The following is a 20,345-nucleotide window of genomic DNA, read 5'->3' as shown; positions in this document are numbered from 1 at the left end:
TTGTGGGTTCCAGTCCCACTCCAGAGACTCGAGCACATAATCTACGCTGACACTCCAGTGCAGTACTGAAGGAGTGCTGCACTGTCGGAGGTGCCGGCTTTCGACTGAAATGGTAAACTGAGGCCCCGTCTGCCCTCTCGGGTGGATGTAAAAGATCCTGTGGCACTATTTCAAAGAAGAGCAGGGGAGTTCTCCCCCAGTGTCCTGGCCAATATTTATTCCTCAACCAACATCAGCAATTATCTCATTGCTGTTTGTGGGACCTTGCTGTGCACAAATTGACTGCCTTGCTTCCTACATTACAACAGTGGCTAAACTTCAAATAGCACTTCAGCCAATGAGGTCATGAAAGGTGTGATATAAATACAAGTTCTTTCTTTCTTTCACATAGGACAGTGAATATTATGATTTAATCTTTTTTTATATAAATAACAACCTGTTCGATCCTAGTGCGTGGGAGTGAAGAGAAGGTTTCCTCTGTGCTTGACTTGTAGTGAAACCATAAACTTGAGTATAAAGAACGCAGTCACGAGCTTGCTACATGACCGAATAAAATCTTCCACCATGATGTACACCATTAATGTGCGCAGGTCCCTGAAGGTGGCAGGACATATTGAGAGAGTGGTTAACAAAACATATGGGCCTAGAAATTCAGTGGGCTGCACCACCCATTAGCGCCCTAAGAGGGCACTTAGTGGGTTTTACGCCACTGGCCACGCCTCCCGCTAAATTTAGCGGGATGCTAATGGCGGTGCTAGCCGTTAGCACTGCGGCGCTACTGATGATGTCATCGGTGTGCGCAGCGCCCCGCTACCGCCCCGAACGCAAAATTTAGTAGCGCCCCCTGCTTTAACGCCGGTCGCAATTTGCAACCGGTTCAGGGGGGCCTACCTGCGGCGGTAGAGGCGCTGAGGTGCGGGGCGGCCATTTTTTTTGCTGGCCGCCTGCCAGCACCTCCCTGCGCCGCCGTCCCCGGCCTCCTGAGTCCCCCCCCCGCGGAGTGCCGGCTGTGCCCCAAGAGCCCGGCACTTCTCCTCAGTGCTGGGCTCTTTTGCCAGCACTCGCGCTCTTCGAGCGTGCTGCAGCAGGCCCCTCCCCTTTAAGAAGGGGAGGAAGGCCTGCAGTACCGCAGCGCGCCGTGCCGCAGCGTGTGGTGCTGCGGCACATTGCGCTGCGATTTTCAGTTGCAGCGCCCCAAGTGGGATGCGGGGCGCCTCGAGTAGCGCCGTGCTTCCGTCTGGGGCGCTGAAACTGAATTTGCGGCGGGCGGCCACGACTCCTTCTGGGGCGGTACTTCCGGCGCCCTGGTGAGACTGGCGCCCCGTTTCTAGGCCATGGGATTTTGGGCTTCATAAATAGAGGTATTGAGTACAAAAGTAGAGAAGTTATGCTGAACCTTTATAAAGCGCTAGTTTGGCCACAACTGGAGTATTGCGTCCAGTTCTGGTCACCGCACTTTAGGAAGGATGTGAAAACCCTTGAGAGGGTGCAGAGGAGATTTACCAGAATGGTTCCGGGGATGGGGGATCTTAGCTACAAGGACAGGTTGGAGAAGCTGGATTTGTTTTCATTAGAGTAAAGGAGGTTGCGGGGTGATTTGATAGAGGTGTACAAGATTATGTCGGGTTTGGATAGGCTAGACGGGGAAAGGCTGTTCCCACTAGTTGATGGTACAAGGACTAGGGGACACAGATTTAAGGTTTTGGGCAAGAGATACAGAGGGGATGTGAGGAAAAACTTTTTTACGCAGCGAGTGGTGAGGACCTGGAACTCGCTGCCGACGGAAGTGGTGGAAGTGGAGACACTCAATGTTTTCAAGGGGAGACTGGATAGGCACTTGAGGGAAATAAACTTGCAGGGCTACGGGGATAGAGCAGGGGAATGGGAATTACTGGATTGCTCTACAGAGAGCCGGCACGGACTCGATGGGCTGAATGGCCTCCTTCTGTGCCATTATGACTCTCTCTATGTTAAATAGCTAAAATCTACTCGGGGAACCATAATGGCTGTAACTGAAAAGTGAGCAGCAACAGAGAGAAGGTGGAAATAGAAAAAAAACACAAACAGGAAAGCTGATCATCAAAAAATATATCAAACTTGACAATAAATGGTGGCTGGAGGTTTGATACAGCCGTGACTCAATTGTCAAGGGCTTAAGGGCCATATGAACTGCACAGAGTGAAACTCGGAGCAGCCTTACTGTGTTACGGGTTCATAACACACGCTCAGCCTCACATATTTACTTCTCTTCGGGTTAAAGAAAAAAATAGAATGCTTCACTTCAAAACTGATGAAAACGATAAATTAGTACCGAGCGTGCAAGTCTGTTCCTTGACAAGATAATAGTGTTCCCAAGAGGATTGACAAGTTCCTTCACACAGGCCACTATATGGACAGCGTTCCTTTTCATCATGTCAAACAACGCACTTTCTAAAATGCATCATAAAGCAAGGCTGTATAAGTTCTTGCCCAAAACGGCGCTCTCCCTTTTTTTGTGTGAATGGCCTTTGCTGCATGTGTGAAATGGTTGTCAGGAGTACAACACATACCCAGATACTGCACACCAAAAGATATTTTGCCTCTACCGTTGAGGCAGGCTCCAATTGACATTATGATTTATCATACACTTTAAATGTTTATCATCCTCTGGAAGCCATAGCACTTATACTTAGGATGGAAATGATATCATGAGCATATTCAGAAACGTGTAAAGCGATATTGCAGTACTCCAGATTGTGGCACTTTTGAGTCAATAAAATATTCATAGCACAAACCCGTCTTCATGACCTTTATTAGAATGACTCTAAAGCAGGATCCTTGCAGACATGGAAGTTTTTCCTCGTGTTCAGGAGTTGATTCTGTTGGGGTTTTTTTTTGAGGGTGGGGGAAATTACTGCCATTCATTTTTTTCAGGCAGATATTCAACAATATGGCAACAACGAATTTCACTAAGAAAACCTACTTGACAGGGAGAATAATGGGTGATTGTTCTTCTCCGTTTTACAGTCTAACATTGCAAAATAGGTCCAGCATTTGTAATTTAGCGATTTTGTTTTGAGTTGTCTGTCAGGGTTGCTGTTTGTTGTTTTTAAAAATTCGGAATGGACGGACAATAGAAAAGATCTTAATGGTGTTCAGATCAAACCTGCCAGCATTGATTTATATCATAAATTGGGGGGAAAACCATCGCAACTTTTAAATGATTTGCCTCACACTGAAAGAAGATGGTTATTTTCATTCAAATGTGTGTAAAATGAACACAGGAACAGGAGTAGGACATTGAGCCCCTCGAGCCTGTCCCGCCAGTCAATGAGATCATGGCTGATCTGCGACCTCACTCTGTATATATATGTATATAATAATATATATATGAGAAGTGTTTGCTAATTCTTGATGCACGTTAGATTGCACATAGTGCAAGCCTAACTTGTTAGGGCATTAATCAGCCTTTGCTGTCTGCTCAGACCTCGGGCCTGACACTATTTTGGTCACAAGTACGGCTAAATAAAAAAAATTAAAAAATCTTATCTGGTCCTCACTGGCTTTAAGACTATTCTGTAACACTTCACCTTTGAGGTGATGTTACTTTTCGGCTTGCCTCCTAAAATTGTGTTCACCAGAGTCCAGTGCTCCCGAGCAGAAATACTAATTTTGAGGACTATTGATGGGAGATTGGCAGATGGGTTCTTTTTTTAAAAATTTCGACGTAGGGGAACTACTGCTCTGTGGACTCTGTACAGCAGCATTGTAAACATGTTCTTCTGGTATGCATTTATGATATTGTTACCACGGCAGAAGAACTGCCATTGCGTATCTTTAGAGTAGGGGTTCGGTTTTAACCTGTTCTTACCGGGTGGGAAATGGGCGAGAGCAGATTGGCTGCCTGTTTTTTTTCTAACCCTGCCCGATTTTTTTTTCTTTTCTCTCTTGCCTTTGAAGTCAATGCTTCCCGCTCAGCGAGAACAGGTTACAACCAACCTTTTAAAAGTTTACATAAGTACCATAGCCCCGGCAAATGTTAACGTGTGCACGTGCGTGCAGGATATACGTACAATATATTGAATGGTTTGCCATCAAAAAGCATAGCGTGATGCCAGTGGTCTTTCCTCCGACATTCACACCAGCCCATTATAGTATGGTCTGGAGACCAGAGGATGTTACCTGGGCTGGAGCGCTTCAGCTATGAAGAGAGGCTGGACAGGCTGGGGTGGTTTTCCTTCGAGCAGAGAAGGCTGAGGGGGGACCTGATTGAGGTGTACAAAATTATGAGGGGCATAGATAGGGTAGATAGAAAGGAACTTTTCCCCTTAGTAGAGGGGTCAATACCCAGGGGCATAGTTTCAAGGTAAGGGGCAGGAGGTTTAGAGGGGATTTGAGGACAAACTTTTTCACCCAGAGGGTGGTTGGAATCTGGAACTCACTTCCTGAAAGGGTGGTAGAGGCAGGAACTCTCACAACATTCAAGAAGCATTTAGATGAGCACTTGAAATGCCATAGCATACAAGGCTACGAACCAAGTGCTGGAAAATGGGATTAGAATAGACAGGGCTTGATGGCCGGCGTGGACACAATGGGCCGAAGGGCCTCTTTCCGTGCTGTATGACTCTATGACTAATTCTAGCCAAGAGGTAGCAGCAACTGTGTGAAAAGCTGGGCTGAAATTGCCATGTACAGGAGTCCTCACCCCCCCTCTCCCTCGTTCATTTTCTTCCTTCTCCTAGCTAATTGCCGGATTAAAAAGTGCAAAGAAGTGGGAACAGATTTCCTAGGGCTGACATTGCCTTTTAATTTCCCGCAGAATCCTAAAATAGCATTCGTTTAAACTACTACACATATTTGGCTTTTAAAAATCTCATAAATCAATATCAAGCTAACTGCAGTAATTATTACAAGTTAGAGCATAATTTTCAAGCTGAAAGCCCCATGTCGAATTTTAGCATATGCAAACTAGGCAATTCTAACATGTATAGATATTAATATTGAGAATCAGGTAACGAGGTATGAGCTATGAATAATGCATTAACAGTGGCTGATCTTTATGAAAGAAATGAATTCAGCATGTAATCTAATTAGTAAAGGCAGTCTATTACATCTAGTGAAAAAGCAATCGCCCTTGAAATAAGTTTATTTACAGTCTCTCCCAGCACTTTCAACAACTTAAAAAATGTTGCTACTGATGTGGATGCTCACTGAATTTAAATGTGTATTTTTAAAAAAATGTTTTACTCTTCTTTTTTTTCCAGTTCCAGGCCGGGAAGACCTCCCAAACGATCTCAGAGCGTTACATCCCCAGAAAATTCCCACATCATGCCGCACACCGTCCCCGGCCTGATGTCCCCGGGAATGATTTCACCGACAGGTAATGGGTTTCTCCGGAGAAACGTCTTCACCTTGCTTGTGTGGTTGCCTTGAGTTAAGCGCGAGTGCTCTGATAGAAGAGCCTGCCCTTCAGGTTTTTGTACTTAACCAGGGATTGCTGTAAAATTGAATAACGCAAACTTTCCCTTTTTGTCATGAAGAGCGGATTCCTTCCATACCGACTGTCAGTATGATTAATAGAAATCCATGGCTTGCTTACACTCTATCCTAGCTTTCCCCTGCTAGCGTGAGGCTTTCTAAAAATAAATCCCTCCCCACCTCTGCCCTCCCGTTTGGGAGGAATCGCTGCTTCAGGAAATGACAGGAGCTGTTAAAATGTCCCAATAGGGATGCTTTCCTGATCGCTCAGTTGGTGAATGCTCTGTCAGAGTGGAACTGAGGCAAGTGAAGCAGGAAAAATCACAGGTGTGGGCCCTGGTCTGTGGTGAGTTAAATCTTCTCGGCCTAAGCAGTGCGATAATTCACTTCAGTGCCCCTGTGCTACACTGGGAAAAGGGAGAGAAATCGCCTGGCCTCTCACTCCTGATCAGTGCCCTTGCTGGACAGAAAGTGCGAGGACAGTTTTAGCTCAGCCATGAAGCACCCTGGGATTGTGCAGTCTGACATCTCTTACTGTCTACACTCACACATATGAAGAATGGTCACTTGGGCAAGGTAGTAGAGGACGGTCAGTGCCTGTGGCACTGTGCCCCAGTGTGAACAAGAGATGTGGGAAGAAACTTAAAAAAGGGAAATTAAACTCTTTTTCAAGGACAGTCCAAATGTTATGTGTGCACGTTCACCTGAATTCGCAATAATTAGCTATAAAACATTCAGTTTGCTACTTGTGTAGAATTCCTCAACCTTGCTCGAGACACCTCACCAAGGAGTAGGAAGACGTTTAGCAGTTTTGGTTTGAGATCACTTGGAAGTTTGAATAAAAATAACTCATAGTTCTGTTGCTTTGGCCGTGATTTCCTCTACCTCAGCGGGTCCGGAGCGGGTAACGTCGGTGATGGGTCCCGACCATGCTGCTGGCTCCATCCCGCTCTGTAGAATGGTTTTATATTGATTGGGCTTGTTAAGCCCACCCAGCATGTTTGTCGGCCGATTGAAGGAAGTGGGTCTGATGACATCATTTGATGACGCGTCATCAGCCGGTTTCCTTAAAGGGACCATGTCGAAATTGATTTTGACATTTGTGCTGTCAGTGTTCTACAGCATTAAGGTGCTGCAAACATTGACAAGCACTGCACAGAGGTGCACAGCTGCACCCAGGCTCTCCCATGACTCCCTCCATAAGAGGCACGCAGGGTGGTCCTCTTCCCTTCCCATGGGACCAACGCAGCCTGGTTGCACATTGCATAGGAGGGCACAAGCAGGGATGTTGTCAGGAGGACCTGGGTGCAGTGGCACAAACCTTTCAATGATCTCAGTAAATCACGAAACATTACTGCAAAGCCACACTCAACATCATCCTGCTGTGCCACTCATCCCCATCACTCTGCCTTCCCTATCCTATTCCTGCACATCCTTACTCACACCAACTTACTTTGCACCTCCTCCACCCATCCCTCTCTATCTACATTATCACTTCTCCATCTCACTAGCCACCCCTCACACTCACCCTCATCCTAGTCCAATCATACCAATTAATAACACACAAGGGTAGCCACTTAGGTGTTTTAGCCAATGTTCATGTAAAGTTTCTGTTAATGTGGTGTCAAACATTGAAACCTTTATTTTCGACACTTTGCGTTCTTGGACAGATTTGTGTGCACCTTTGGAAGTGAATTAGTGAGTTGCAGTGAATGGTGAGACATAACGGTACCCCTCCCGCAATGGTGGTGAGTGTGAAAGGAATGGCTTGGATATTGTAGGGATGCTTTATGGTGTTGGTGTGGGGCGGTGCCAACCTGGCACATCATGTGGCAGCCAGGGTGTACAGCGTCAAGTGAAGTAAATCTGGCCACTGTGAGGCCAACCCTGGCCTCCCGGGCAGCAATGTGGTCGGGTGCTGATGCCCTCTGTCCTGTGCACCATCAGTTGATTGCGGAGAAGGTTGGTGTTGTTGTTGGTGCTGCTGGTGTGCCTGGTGCTGCTGGTGTTGGGGCTGATTGTGGTGGGATTCTGAGGGCCAAGGTGAGATACTTTCAAGGGCACCGATGCTGATGTAATAGATGGCAGGTGAACTTGCGATGACAGAAGCGATCTGTCAATGGTGAGCGAGGTTGTTCCAATGAGGTGACACTGGATAGAAAGTTTACTCCAAACACTTGCAACCTGCATAAAGCTCAATCTCTCTCCCAAATGCAGTAAGCAACAGCTTCTGAGCTTGGAAAGTGAACAGCTGTGAGATGGGAGCTTTTATAGCACATTTGCAGCTGTCAAGTAATGAGATGATCCCGTGCTGATTCAACTCCCGATCTCCTTATCTAACGTGATCCCCGGGCAGCATGGACGACCTTGTAAAATGGTAAGGTGAGCTGAAAATACTGTTTAATGGGCTGTTAACAAGGTCACAATGATGTAAATTGCCTCCCCTGCTGCTTGGTGTTGGGTCTGTTCAACCCTGACAGACCTGACAGCGGGTCCCCTCAGAAAAAGTTTTTCCCACCCGACCCACCACCGAACGCACCCCCTGAGCCCACGAACAATTCCCTCCTTTGTCTTTGAACATAGTGCAAATAATGTCCTATTTTGTTGTGAATAGTGCCAGTTTGCTGTTGTCATTTCTTTGAAGGACCAACAGCCAGACGCTGAAGTGCCAGAGCAAGGCTGCTAATTCTGGAAAGCTGTGCCATTTTTATTTCTTGCTTACAAGCAAGAAAATGCATGCCACCAATGAGGCCGTTGCCATTGCTGAGTGTCAGTGTTGTGTTCATGGTTCCCTTGCTGTGGAAAATGGACTGCTGTCTACATCACTGGTAGGGTGGCCCAGGATCTTCGTGCCCAGCACAAAATGAAACTAATCTAACAATGAATGTGTCAGGCACTTTAGTTTTAGTTTGTAAAGTGGACAAAGTGTGCTCAATTTGAAAGAACAGAAGTTGCTGCCTACACTTTGAATGCTTTGGTTAGGACTTTGCTGCCTGCACTTTGTGCAATATTGGCAAAGGGTTTCAATTGATTTTAGTTTTTAAGAGTCAGCCTTGTCACTGACAGCACTTCTGAAAAATCGCTAAAAACAATTATTAAATGGATTTTCAGTTTTATAGTAAGAGCTGGAAAAACTAAGGGAGAATAAGGAGTTCCACAGTTTTGAGGTCCTGTGGCGGAATGAATTCACCAGAATACAATGTATTGAATCTTGATTTCAACCCAATGAGGCTGTAGCGAGGATGAGTGTATATTATGAATTGTAAAATGTTTATAATTTCTGCAATAATTCTGCGTTGTAATATTCTGCCATGCAAATTTGACAAATATTGGATTTGCAGGTGTTACACGAAAGAAAAGAAAATGCATTTCTGACAGCTAGAAATGTTCATCAGTGTGAAGAAGATTAAATAATTGGTTTAATTTTCGAATTCAGATCGGAGGGAAAAAAATGTCAGTAAATGTCCCAGCTTAACGCTCTTTTTAGATGCCAATATTTTTCCATGCAAAATCCTTTGGGAATGATTTTTTTCTCCCCTCGTGTCACAAGAAGACGATGAAAGGCATTAGTAAAGACACACGCTTGAAAAGGAACACTCAGCCAGGGTCCCATGATCGTTGGGCTTTCTGCAAGAAAGGTCAGCGAGAATCTGAGCGACAGATGTAACAAGGCTGAGCGAGAGGGGAGGAAATGTTTAAACTCTGCATGCGATACCAAGTGCCCTTTTAAAAGCTCCAATATACCAAGGGGACAAATTCATTGAGTAGCTGATGCCATCACAGCACACAAGAATCACGCACTTGATTCCAGCAAGCCATTAATTCTGCTTACCTTGAGTAGCTTTGATATTACCTGTTGTTGAGAAACGCCATTGATATTTGTTGCTGAATTGCTGGAACATTCTTATACATTCTGTTCAATTGTCAAGCCCTGAGAACAGCCTTTCACAAACCCTTCCCTATAGAAATGTTTGGGACCAGTGCTGAACAGCACACAAACATCACCCGTAGCGAGGGTATTTGCTTTTGTATACAATGAGAAAGCGCACATAAAGACTTTGACCTCAAGGTCTCCGTTATACTATAACAGTTGACATTGAAGAAATGAAAGAAAAAAAGACACAACCACTTGTGTGCTACCATGGTTGTTATGTATTTCACTCATTGTTTCAGCATGCTTGGGTTGAATGCAGTCATTGAAGTTGAAAGCAGTAATCATATATCTATGTTTGCATAAAATAAATACAGAAAATACTGGGAATGTTTAGCAATCCAGTCAGCATCTGAAAGGGAATGATTTTGGGTGGGACTATCCTCGGAAATCTTAGAACTATGGGGTTAACATTTTGGGTGGGACTATCCTCGGAAATCTTAGAACTATGGGGTCGATCTTACAAATTAGCACTCCCCCCACAGACTTTTCTCACAACAGTAGCACACATCAGGAATTTGTTCATAGACATGATTTCTGTCCATTAATTTTAAAGATTGGAAAATCTTCTGGGGCACACTAAACTATGTGCTCCTGTCAGGTGAAGCTCTGTGCCAGCAGCACTAATGTGTAAAAGCTACCTCATAGAATCTTACAGCACAGAAGGAGGCCTTTCGTCCCACCGTGCCTGTACTGGCTCACTGAGAGAGCCATCCAATTAGTCCCGCTCCCCCGCTCTTTCCCACAGCCCTGCAACTTTTTTCCTTTTCAAGTCCTGTATTTATCCAATTCCCTTTTGAAAGTTACTATTGAATCAGCTTCTGCCACCCTTTCAGTGCAGTGCATTCCAGATCAGCACAACTTGCTTCATAAAGCGAATGTCTCCTCATCTCGCGTGTTAAGATACAAACATTTGCAAATCTGCCTTTTATAGATAGGGCTGACAAAAAAAAGGAGGGGAGAACCACAGGTTTGTATTTCAAATTCCAGATATGTACTTTTTGGGGGTAATTTTAACTCCCCAGGACGGGCGGGAGAGGGCCTGGGGGGGTTAAAATTTCAAAAATAGGAAACCTGACACCAACAGGCTCACTCCCAGTTTTAACGGGTTGGGGGCGAGCGAATAACCTGCTCTCCAGAGGGGAGTCCATCATTTAAATATTTTAACGAGGCTGCTTGCATGCAAATTTTTGCAGAGTTTCACTTTTAATGCCTGCGGGCCAGGTTTCCCAGGGCTCAGGAAACCCGCAGCTGAAGGGAGGTGAGACCAGTCAAATCTATCAGGTAAGTGCCTTTCCAGCACTGCTTGTGGGCCAGGAGGAGCAGGAACGCTTCCCCACCACCGGCCCCCTAAACTAACCTGCTTCCATCCCCATGATCGTCAGACTTCCTCAACCTTTGATCTCTCCAAGATCTTCGAACTCCCCCGACCTCTGATCTCCCCATGACCTCCGACCCCCGAACTCCGATCTCCCCAGGGCCTCTGATCTCCGACCTCCCTCCAACATTTTCCAATCTCCCCCCAGGCCTTCCAGTCTCTCCCTCCACCCTCTCTGCAGCCTAGCTCTGCAGTCCTTCCCGCCCGACAGCCTCTCAATCTGGTGAGCTGCCGGCCGGGAAATGGAGAAAAATTTTAAATGAGGTCCTGCCGTTAAATTCGGCAGGACCTCCGGATTACCTGCATTTCCGGGTTTCCTGGACGCTACAACCGCCCCGCCCCCACCACCCCACCCCGCCCCCACCACCCCACCCCACCCCACCCCACTCCGTAAATGTTGGGGCCTGTATTTCTGGCTGTGAGTTTCTGTATCATACGGAATAAGCGTTAAAATGTATTCAGCATTATCTGGTGCCATCTTGGAGATTGGAGGGTGAAACATGGTTTGGGGACATCTTTTCAATTCACTTTACCCTATGCTATTGTTAGAGCTTCTGATGTTTGTTGCTTAAATTTACAGTTTTTTGTTTGCACTAAATTTGAATTTTTATTAGTGCTTTCTGTTTATCTGGTGTTTTTAAAAAAAGTAAAATTGGGTGTGAATAACAGTGTAGAGTATTTTCTTAATCTTGCTTTTTCAGTGTTATTTGACATTTAAATGAATCTGCAGGGTAGATTATTCTTAATGCAGTTTTGTACATGGTTATCAATACCAGCGAGCCCTCTGGAGTTCTTTGATTTTACCTACCAGTTGGTGCCTTTCTTGGATATGCAACGGCACGGCTCTGCAACTGCTTTGGAATTGCAGTGTTGAAGCCAGTCGCTCCTTGCGAGTACAGTTACTTGCTGTAGGCCATCATCTAGATTTGACCCTGTGCGTCATTTTGCATTAAAAACAACTTCAAGATCCATGGGAGTCCCAAGACCTCCTGAGCATAAAAGTAAGCTCCAATCGTGCTGTTCTCTTTAGAGCAAGCTTATTGTTGGCCGTGAGCCCATTTCCATAACCGTTTCTTTCGGATTCATTCTGTAAGGGACTTTGCGATGGATGCAAAGTCAGAAATGAAACTGGAAGTTTGAAAGGTCCAACAGACTCGAAGTTCACTGAAGTTCTTCAGCTCACTGACCACTTTGTGCCCACCATCTTGCTTGAAACAGCTAATCCGTCTTTTTCATGAGGAGACATAGTGATGAACTCGAGAGTTTTTCTGCCGCTTTCACACTTGTTTGTGCGTAGCATCAGATGGTTCTCTCTTAATCCCCGGAGTGCAGGGCATTCGGCGGTGACCTCAGGAGATGGTTTGGCGTGGTCAGGAAATGCTGACACAACTCTGCAAACGCTGACTGTCAGTGCGAAATGGTAACGGTCGGCATGTATTCCCAGTTCTGCAATAAAACCAACCCTCCTTTTGAGTACAACGCTTCAAAGTGTAAAAATCAATTTGGAAAGCTTTTCTGGGGCAAGATACAGTATTATTAATAAGAACAATTTATTATCAACTGTAAAAAAGTTATATATACTCCAGTCTTTTGTATGATCTTAGGGCCTGTTTGTACTGAGGGATCACAAGCTGCTTAGATCATGTCGATCTGAAGGGAATGCAACAGTACTAGTGTTCAGATGGGCTTTGGTTTTCCTTGGGGCAGAAAATGACCACGGATTGTCGTCTTCTCTTCTCAGGCAGTCCCTCGGAATCGAGGATGACTTGCTTCCACATTAAAAATGAGTTCTCAGGTGACTGATGAGTCCAATGTGGGACCTACAGTCTCTGTCACAGGTGGGGCAAATGGTGGTTGAAGGGGCGGGTGGGTGGGGTGCTTGGGTTGACGTGCGCTCCTTGTTGACTTCCGCTTGCTCCCGGCGAAGAGACTCGAGGTGTTTGGCACTACCCCGGATGCTTCTCCCCCCACTTTGTGCGGGCTTGGGCCAGGGATTCGCAGGTGTCAGTGGGGATGTTGCACTTTTTCAAGGAGGCTTTGAGGGTGTCCTTGAAACGTTTCCTCTGCCCACCTGGGGCTCTCTTGCTGTGCCGGAGCTCCGAGTAGAGCGCTTGTTTTGGGAGTCTCGTATCGGGCATGCGGACAATGTGACCCGTCCATCGGAGCTGATCGAGCGCGGGGATGTTGGCCTGAGCGAGAACACTGACGTTGGTGTGCCTATCCTGCCAATGGGCAGAAAATGACCACGGATTGTGGTGACACTGCAGCTATCAGCCTGATATGAATCAGATGAATGTGCAGCCAGCTTTAAACCAGACATCAGGAGGAGGGAGAAATTCTACTCTGGACTACATTTTAAGGCAGAACTTGCAATGCTCCTTGCACCCTTCGTAAGCTTAAGCTCATCCAAAACTCTGTCGCCCGTCTCCTAACTCGCACTAAGACCCGTTTACCCATCACCCCTGTGCTCGCTGACCTACATTGGTTCCCGTTCCGGCAACGCCGCAGTTTTAAAGTTCTGATCGTTGTTTTAAAATCCCTCTATAGCCTCGCCCCTCCCTATCTCTGTAACCTCCTCCAGCCCTACAACTATCCAAGATCTCTGCACTCCTCTAATTCTGGCCTCTTGCGCATCGCTGATTTTCTTCACTCCACCATTGGGGGTTGTGCCTTCAGCTGCCGAGGACCCAAGTTCTGGAATTCCCTCCTAAACCCCTCTGCACCCCTCTCCACCTTTAAGACGCTCTTTAAAACCTTTGACCAAGCTTTTGGTCACTTGTCCTAATAGCTCCTTGTGTGGCTCGGTGTCAAAGTTTTGTTTGATAATCGCTCCTGTGAAGCTCCTCGGGACGCTTTCTGTGTTAAAGGCGATATATACATGCAGGTGGTTGTTGTTGTTGTTGGTTTGCCTCCAGCCTGGAGGTCCTGCAATTTCTGCTCTTTGGATGTCTCCGAACCCTTTACACTGGCTAATGGAACAAGTAAAGCATTAGTAAATTAGCAGCATTGCTGATGTGCTGCTGTCGGTGTGGGGGCGGAGGGGGAAGGCACCTTGTTATATATCCGTAATAACAACAGAAAATGCTGGAAAAACTCAGCAGGTCAGGCAACATCCGTGGAGAGAAATTTGAGTTGACGTTTCGGGTTGGGCCCTTCTTCAAAACTGGAAAGAAAAGAAACTAGATCGAAGGCAGGGCTGCGATCGGAATCAAACACGAGAAGGGAAACTGAAAGTAATGAAGATGAACAAGGTTGAAGAGCCAAACGGAGATCCCGTCGAAGAGAAGAGCAGAACTTCTTCAAGGTAGGCATTCCTAGAAGAGGTGTGGCAGTGAACCAAACACTAGTACGATAGCAAAATACTGCAGATGTTGGAAATCCGAAATAACAACAGAAAATGCTGGAAAAGCTCAGCAGGTCAGGCAACATCCGTGAAGAGAAATTTGAGTTGACGTTTCGGGTTATATATCCGTGTTAGATTTTGTGCGGTTGACTAGCCTTAAACCTTCGTTGTGCTCAGAGACACAGTTGACAACATTACATCCTGTTAGTGAAACTGCTCTGTATATAAGTGGAGCCCTGTATATAATCGGAGCTCTAACTGACGGGTGGTAGAAATAATATGGCTGTTGTTTTGAAGAAACTTAGCAACCAACTGGTTGCCGCCTGTCCCATTTGTGCTCTTGCAATATATTTTTTTAATCATCTGAGCTTCAGATTGGCTCCGAATGCCGAACTGAGCTGAAAAATGTGGCAAATTAAAAAAGTAAATGCGTGAATGTGCTGGTGCCATGTGCTTTCTTTTGAAGCATTTCTTTGTCACTTGCTATTTCCATTTTGCCACAAGCAAAGAGAAGCCAATTGCGGCAGAATCAAATGGCCTCTCATAGCCCCAGGAAACTTTCTCCAGAACAGACAAACTGAGACTAATTTCAAGGAGATAAGGGAATCTTTTATTCCACTTCGCGCCCAAGATGTGAATGCGACAAAAGGAGCCTGGAAGGGAGACATAGGGCATACCCTAACCAAAGAGGATTAGGATTCCATTTGCAAAGCAGCAGACACAATCTTGAACTAAAGGAAGGGAAGTTTAAGATTAATCTTGGGATATAGCACAACCTGCTCATTCACAAAAATGGCCTCCTCCAATGGTAGCAGAGCACTGGGGAGTCTGTAGTGAGCATGGCACAATCCTTTACATTTTCTAATTACGTCCAAAGGTTAAAGCCTCCTGGCTAAATGGACTGTATGATGTCCTGAAGATTTCCAAACACTACTTTGAACCAAGTACAGTTGAATAATGTGAGCCCCTTGGATCCCTACATAGAGAAGCTCTTGGGCTTCTTTCCATTCGCATTTTGTTGGTGCATCCATTGAGATAGAAACACATGGATTTCCCTCCTAAACCCAGTGAATGTGGATTAATGCACTCTGGAGAGAGCCCAATCCAGGAAAGTCATGAAGATGTAGCAGGAGAGTTTCTTTGAGATCTGGGGCAAGATTTTCAAAGGCCGGCTGCCCATTTCGCCTGTGAACAACAGGCGGTTCGCAATTGTAAATTGGGAGAGATGAGTTGGCTACCCCATTAAAGCCCAAGGTCTGCTTGATAGAATTTCCAGGCGACCCTGTAAGTGAAACAGGCAGCAGGCTTTATTTTATTTTTTGTGTGGGCCCAGAAGTGGGCGTCTGGGGAAAAAAGCCTCTCGCCCGTTCCAGACCCGCATCTCTGGGATCACCTCCCCCTGCCACCCCCAGACCCGACCTGGCCGATATTCCAACCTCCCAGAACTGGCGAGCTTACAGCACTACGTAGTATGCAGGACAACTGCTGGCTATGCACCAGGAATGGATGCCAGGGGGCGATTTTCAATAGTGCCCAAAACCACGCTAAAGAGGTCCGGGACTCAAAATGGCTCGGGCTTCATGTATGGGTGAGCAGAGTGCTCACTGGGCTGATTTTGTGCTTGTTTTGGGCACTATCCATCACCTCCCTGGTATCCATTCCAGCTACATCATCAGCAGTTGTTCAGTGTGCCACATAGCGCACACAGATTACTTCAAAAGCTCTGATGGCACAATCCAAACCAACCAGGTGAAGACACAATGGGAAAGCATGGCAGAACACTCTTAACATCACTGTCACTCTTTGGAATCAGACTCCAGGGTCAGTCACTACCCAAGCCACTCGAAGCCATTCACTGTCACAATGTGCCACGTACCGTAGACCATACACATTGCGTATCGTGAATGTATTAATGTATATGCTGCAGCCAAAGAACAATTACAGTTGGTGATCTCACTCGGAGCCAGTTGTAGAATGGCAGGTGTGGGGGAATAGGATGTTCCTACTGGTGTTGTAGGAGATACTTGCCTTGAGGTTGGGTTTAAGAAACACTTTGAGGGCAGTATAGAAGAAGCTTAACTTTGTATTTGGCCTGTGCCACGCCTGACATCAGTGTCAGTAGTGGTGGCACTGTTTGCAAAAAGTGTTCCTTTCCAACATTGGCATCAATCCCTTCCCCTACCGCCTCATAAAATCTAGAAATGACCGCCACACAAAAGGATTATCCGCTGTTGTAAATTAATTGGAAAGAGGTCACTCGAACATTATGTTGCGGAGGCAATTCAGTATTGAAAATGCCATGCAGTTCGCTCCAATTTTGTTTTCCATTTGCGATGTTGAAACGAGAGTAAAATGCTTTATGGCTCATGGGCATGTTGGACCGCTACTGGAGCCAATGCAGCAACAATCTCTGAAAACAGGGCCATAGTTGCAGGTCACTCTGAACCTTAGCGCAGCTCGCTGTGACTCCATTGTAGTTGACGTCGTCTCATGCCAAGCCATCATTCCCTGCCCTGTTTTATATTTGCCTCAAACACAAACTCCTTTATGCCTATTATTGCCAGAATAACGCATCAGTAATTAAATCGTGTATTTTAATAATGTAGAAACTGCACCGAAAGTACTAATCACAGTATTTGTCATGCTAATGTATAGAGCTCCAGTTTATTCAGCAGGATGTAGAACTTGTCCACATCAGTTAATATAATCTGCCCAGGATCATTTGAAAGTTCGTCTGTGATTTTTTTTTTTCTCCCTTCCATTTTTTTAATTGCTAACTCTTTGCTCTAAATATTGTCATCATCTATTAAAGAGGTGCATCACAAACGCGTGCAGCAAAATTACCTGAGGCACATTGCCGTCTTCATGCAACACATCACATGCCCAATCAAGCACTTCCTCTCAAGAAGCCTCAGAGCTGTCCATCTGCGGCTTGTACGTATGAAACTCGTCTTCTCCCAAATTGCTAGTTACCAAGGTTTTCGCATTAAGGGCCGGTGGTGAAGATAACCCATTGCAAATATTCAGGCAGCAAGTGCGTTTATTTAATAATGAATGTAATTATGGTCAAAACCCGATAGGATCATTTGGACATGGGGAATATTATCAAAAGCGATACTCGATCTTATCGGTTCTGTGACCTTATTGTTCCCAGTTGGGTGGGGATGAAATAGAACTTGGATAATGCATGATTGAAAGTAATTTGTGCTGTTAATGCATGAGATCCTATCAGGGTTGGAGCATTGGCTTTTTTTCTTGTCGTGAACAGTAATTCAATTTGCAGTTGGCAAAACGGACATTGTGACCAGTACTTTGTGTCTTTGTAGCCTGAGCTTCTTTTTCTTTTATTCCATTTGCCAAATACATCCCTGCTGCTTGAGTTATTGATGCTATTGATATTCAACAAAAGTTTCTCGAAAAATGCATCTTGGGGACATTATTCTCAAATGTCCAGTTTGGTACAGCATTCTTAAGATTGTGGCATTCTTAAAGAGGCATTGGCCCCGATATATACGGGGAGGCGGGGAGGGAGCAGGGCAGCGTGTTTGTGGGGTGGGGCACCCTTAAATGCCGGGATCACGGAGGTCCTGTCGAATTTAATAGCAGGACCTCCTTTTTTTTATCATTTATTTACTCATTTCCCACCCGGCAGCCAGCCAGACTGACAGGCTAGAAGGCAGTAGAAGGCCACAGCCGGGGACTGTCCCCGGGAGATACCGTGGGTTGTTGGGATGGTGCGGAGTGGACAGGGGGAGTTGGACTGGGACTGAGAGAGATCGCGGGTTTAGAGACGGGGAGGGAAGGTCGGACGATCGCCCCAGATTGAGGGGCTGGGGGAAGCACTCCTGCTCCTCCTGGCTCTAAAAAGCCCTGAGCCCTGGGAAAATGCGTTTGGCCAGCATTCAATTCAAATAGCTGCCAGAATCTGAGGAACGAAGCCTCATTTGACATCATATAATCACGGACCCGCCTCTACTGAGACGATTACTCAGACGCCCCCAAACCACCGCGGTTAAAACAGCGGGTTGGGGTCAGGTTTCGCATATTTGCCGATTTAAACACCCTCACGACTCTCTCCCGCCCATCGTGCAGGGTTAAAATCCCTCCCCCATTATCACTGTTTTGAAAAACTCTACTGTGCTGGCTGAGTGGAGAACATTTATTCTCTTCATTCTCTGAGCCAGGCAAGTCAAATTTAAAATTCTCGTCCTTGTGTTCAAATCCCTCCATGGCCTTGCACCTCCCTATCTCTGTAACCTCCTCCAGCCCTGCAAGCCTCCAAGCACTCTGCGCTCCTCCAATTCTGACCTCTTGTGCCTCCCTGATTTCCTTCTCCATTCCATCGGTGGCCATGCCTTTAGTTGCCTAGGCCCTAAGCTCTGGAATTCCCTCCCTAAACCCCTCCATCGCTCCACCTTCTCCTTTAAGACGCTCCTTAAAGCCTCCCTCTTTGTCACCTGTCCAAATATCTCCTTGTGTGGGTCAGGGGTCAAATTTTGCCTGATATCGCTGCTCTGAGGCGCCTTGGGACATTTTACTACGTTAAAGGCGCTATATAAATGTAAGTTATTGTTGTTGTTGGAGCAGCAATTGGGGCTTAAAATTGACTTGCAGGCTTTTGGGTTCAGAAAGCAAATCGGCCACGTTCCCAGCGCCGTGTTGAAATGTGGACGTCAGGGCTGGTCAAGGTTGGGCTTGGCTGTCATGCCTTCCATGATTGAATAGCTGATTAATAATCGTTGTCAAATATCCCGCATAAAGATGACCACTTGGGTGAGGGTGGAGGGTGGCTTATGTGTGTGAAACAGCCCCACAGCACAATTCGGTACAACTTGACAGATATTGGACGTCCTTGAATAACTCGCTCAGGTGGAAGAAGAGATCGGGAGAAAGGGACAAAACTGGGGGCAGTGGGGTGGGGGGGGTGGGGGGAGGTGAAGGTTCCAATGCACTTATCAATAAAACATTGGAATGACATAATGATAGCTGCTTGTGTGTGATTTAAGATGACACACTAATGATCCTGGCAGGTTCTCTTCCCCAAAATGATAACAAACTCTCTTTAATGGGGCATAGGAGGGCTCTGCATCTCACTTCTGGTGGTGACAGGTTGCAATGCTACCAACACTGTTCTAAGTGAATGAACAGGAATTCATTTGCAGTTGACACAATGAACATTGTGACCAATGCTTTGTGCCTTTGTAGCATGCGCTCTTTGAATTTCACTGAGCTATAAAGAAAATTTGCTTTTATTCCATTTGCCAAATACATCTCTGCCACTTGAGTTATAGATTCCATTGATAATCGGCGAAGCAAAAAGATCCTTATCTCAGATCACCACCAGCCTTTTGCACAGTTGACAATGTACAGAGCACTTCAGTGAGATGTGAGAGGGCTGATTATTTAGGCACTCCCGTATTACAGGAATATCTGACTGGAGGTGCGCGGCCCTCTCACCAACAGTCTGTGGCTGCACAAAACAGGGCGGAGAGAAACCATTCCCGATAAAGACTCGGAGCGTGCCTCAATATCAGATCGGTGATAATGACCAGTAGATCCACCGCTGCCGTGGCCACTACTTGGGAAAACAATGGTATTGTTGACACTTAAAGTTATGTGCCGCCGGACTAAGGGAACCAGTTTGATGGAAGTGAGTGTCGGGAGTTAATCCTCTGTTTTTCTATTGACTCAGCAATGGGGTCTACAATAACAACAACTACCTGCATTTATATAGCGCTTTTAGTCCAGTGACACGTCCCAAGGCGCTTCACAGGAGCGATTATCAGACAAAATTTGACACAGTCCAGCAGAACCTAGTGCCCAACTAAAAGAATAAAAAGAGAGTTAGGTTTGGAGGTATTGATTTTGGTGATTCTCAATTTTGCTTAACATGGCTGAAATAAAGAGTAAAGTTTAAACTTGATACAAAACAATACTGGAGTAGATCAGGGAGTGAGGGGGAGGGGGGTGGGGATGGGGATGGGAGTCTGGGTGGCGGGGGCAGTTATTTTGATCCCAGAAGTACACGTATATCTGCGTTGATGAGTTGACCCAAAGTGTTTGTAGATACCAGCTAATGGGCCAGAAATTAGGTTCGGGGGCTTGCCGCGTGTGCAAGCCCCCGATGTGCACTTATCGGGCGCGCTGACATTTCAATCCTGGTCCGCATTGCATTTCCTGTCACTGGCCCGCTTCAGGTCCTGCCGCGCTGTGCGTGCGTGACCCAGCGGCGTACT

General features: G+C 46.1%; 1 protein-coding gene across 9 annotated transcripts in view; it reads left to right on the top strand.

The window, feature by feature from the left end:
* The window catches only part of dachd (dachshund d), an 809,797-nt gene that overhangs the window by 188,927 nt on the left and 600,525 nt on the right, over positions 1-20,345 (top strand). For all 9 annotated transcript variants that reach the window (XM_085998470.1, XM_085998469.1, XM_085998474.1 and 6 more), the window contains exon 2: positions 5,244-5,359. In XM_085998470.1, coding sequence (XP_085854596.1) covers positions 5,244-5,359 — 116 coding nt within the window. The remainder of the gene's footprint in view (positions 1-5,243; positions 5,360-20,345) is intronic.

The sequence above is a fragment of the Somniosus microcephalus genome, chromosome 10 (genome assembly GCF_052327205.1).
Source record: "Somniosus microcephalus isolate GS21.2 chromosome 10, FLI_Smic_1.0, whole genome shotgun sequence".
Classification (NCBI taxonomy): domain Eukaryota; kingdom Metazoa; phylum Chordata; class Chondrichthyes; order Squaliformes; family Somniosidae; genus Somniosus; species Somniosus microcephalus.
Note: the sequence above shows the minus strand (reverse complement) of the source record. Positions and strands in the feature narration are given on the sequence as shown.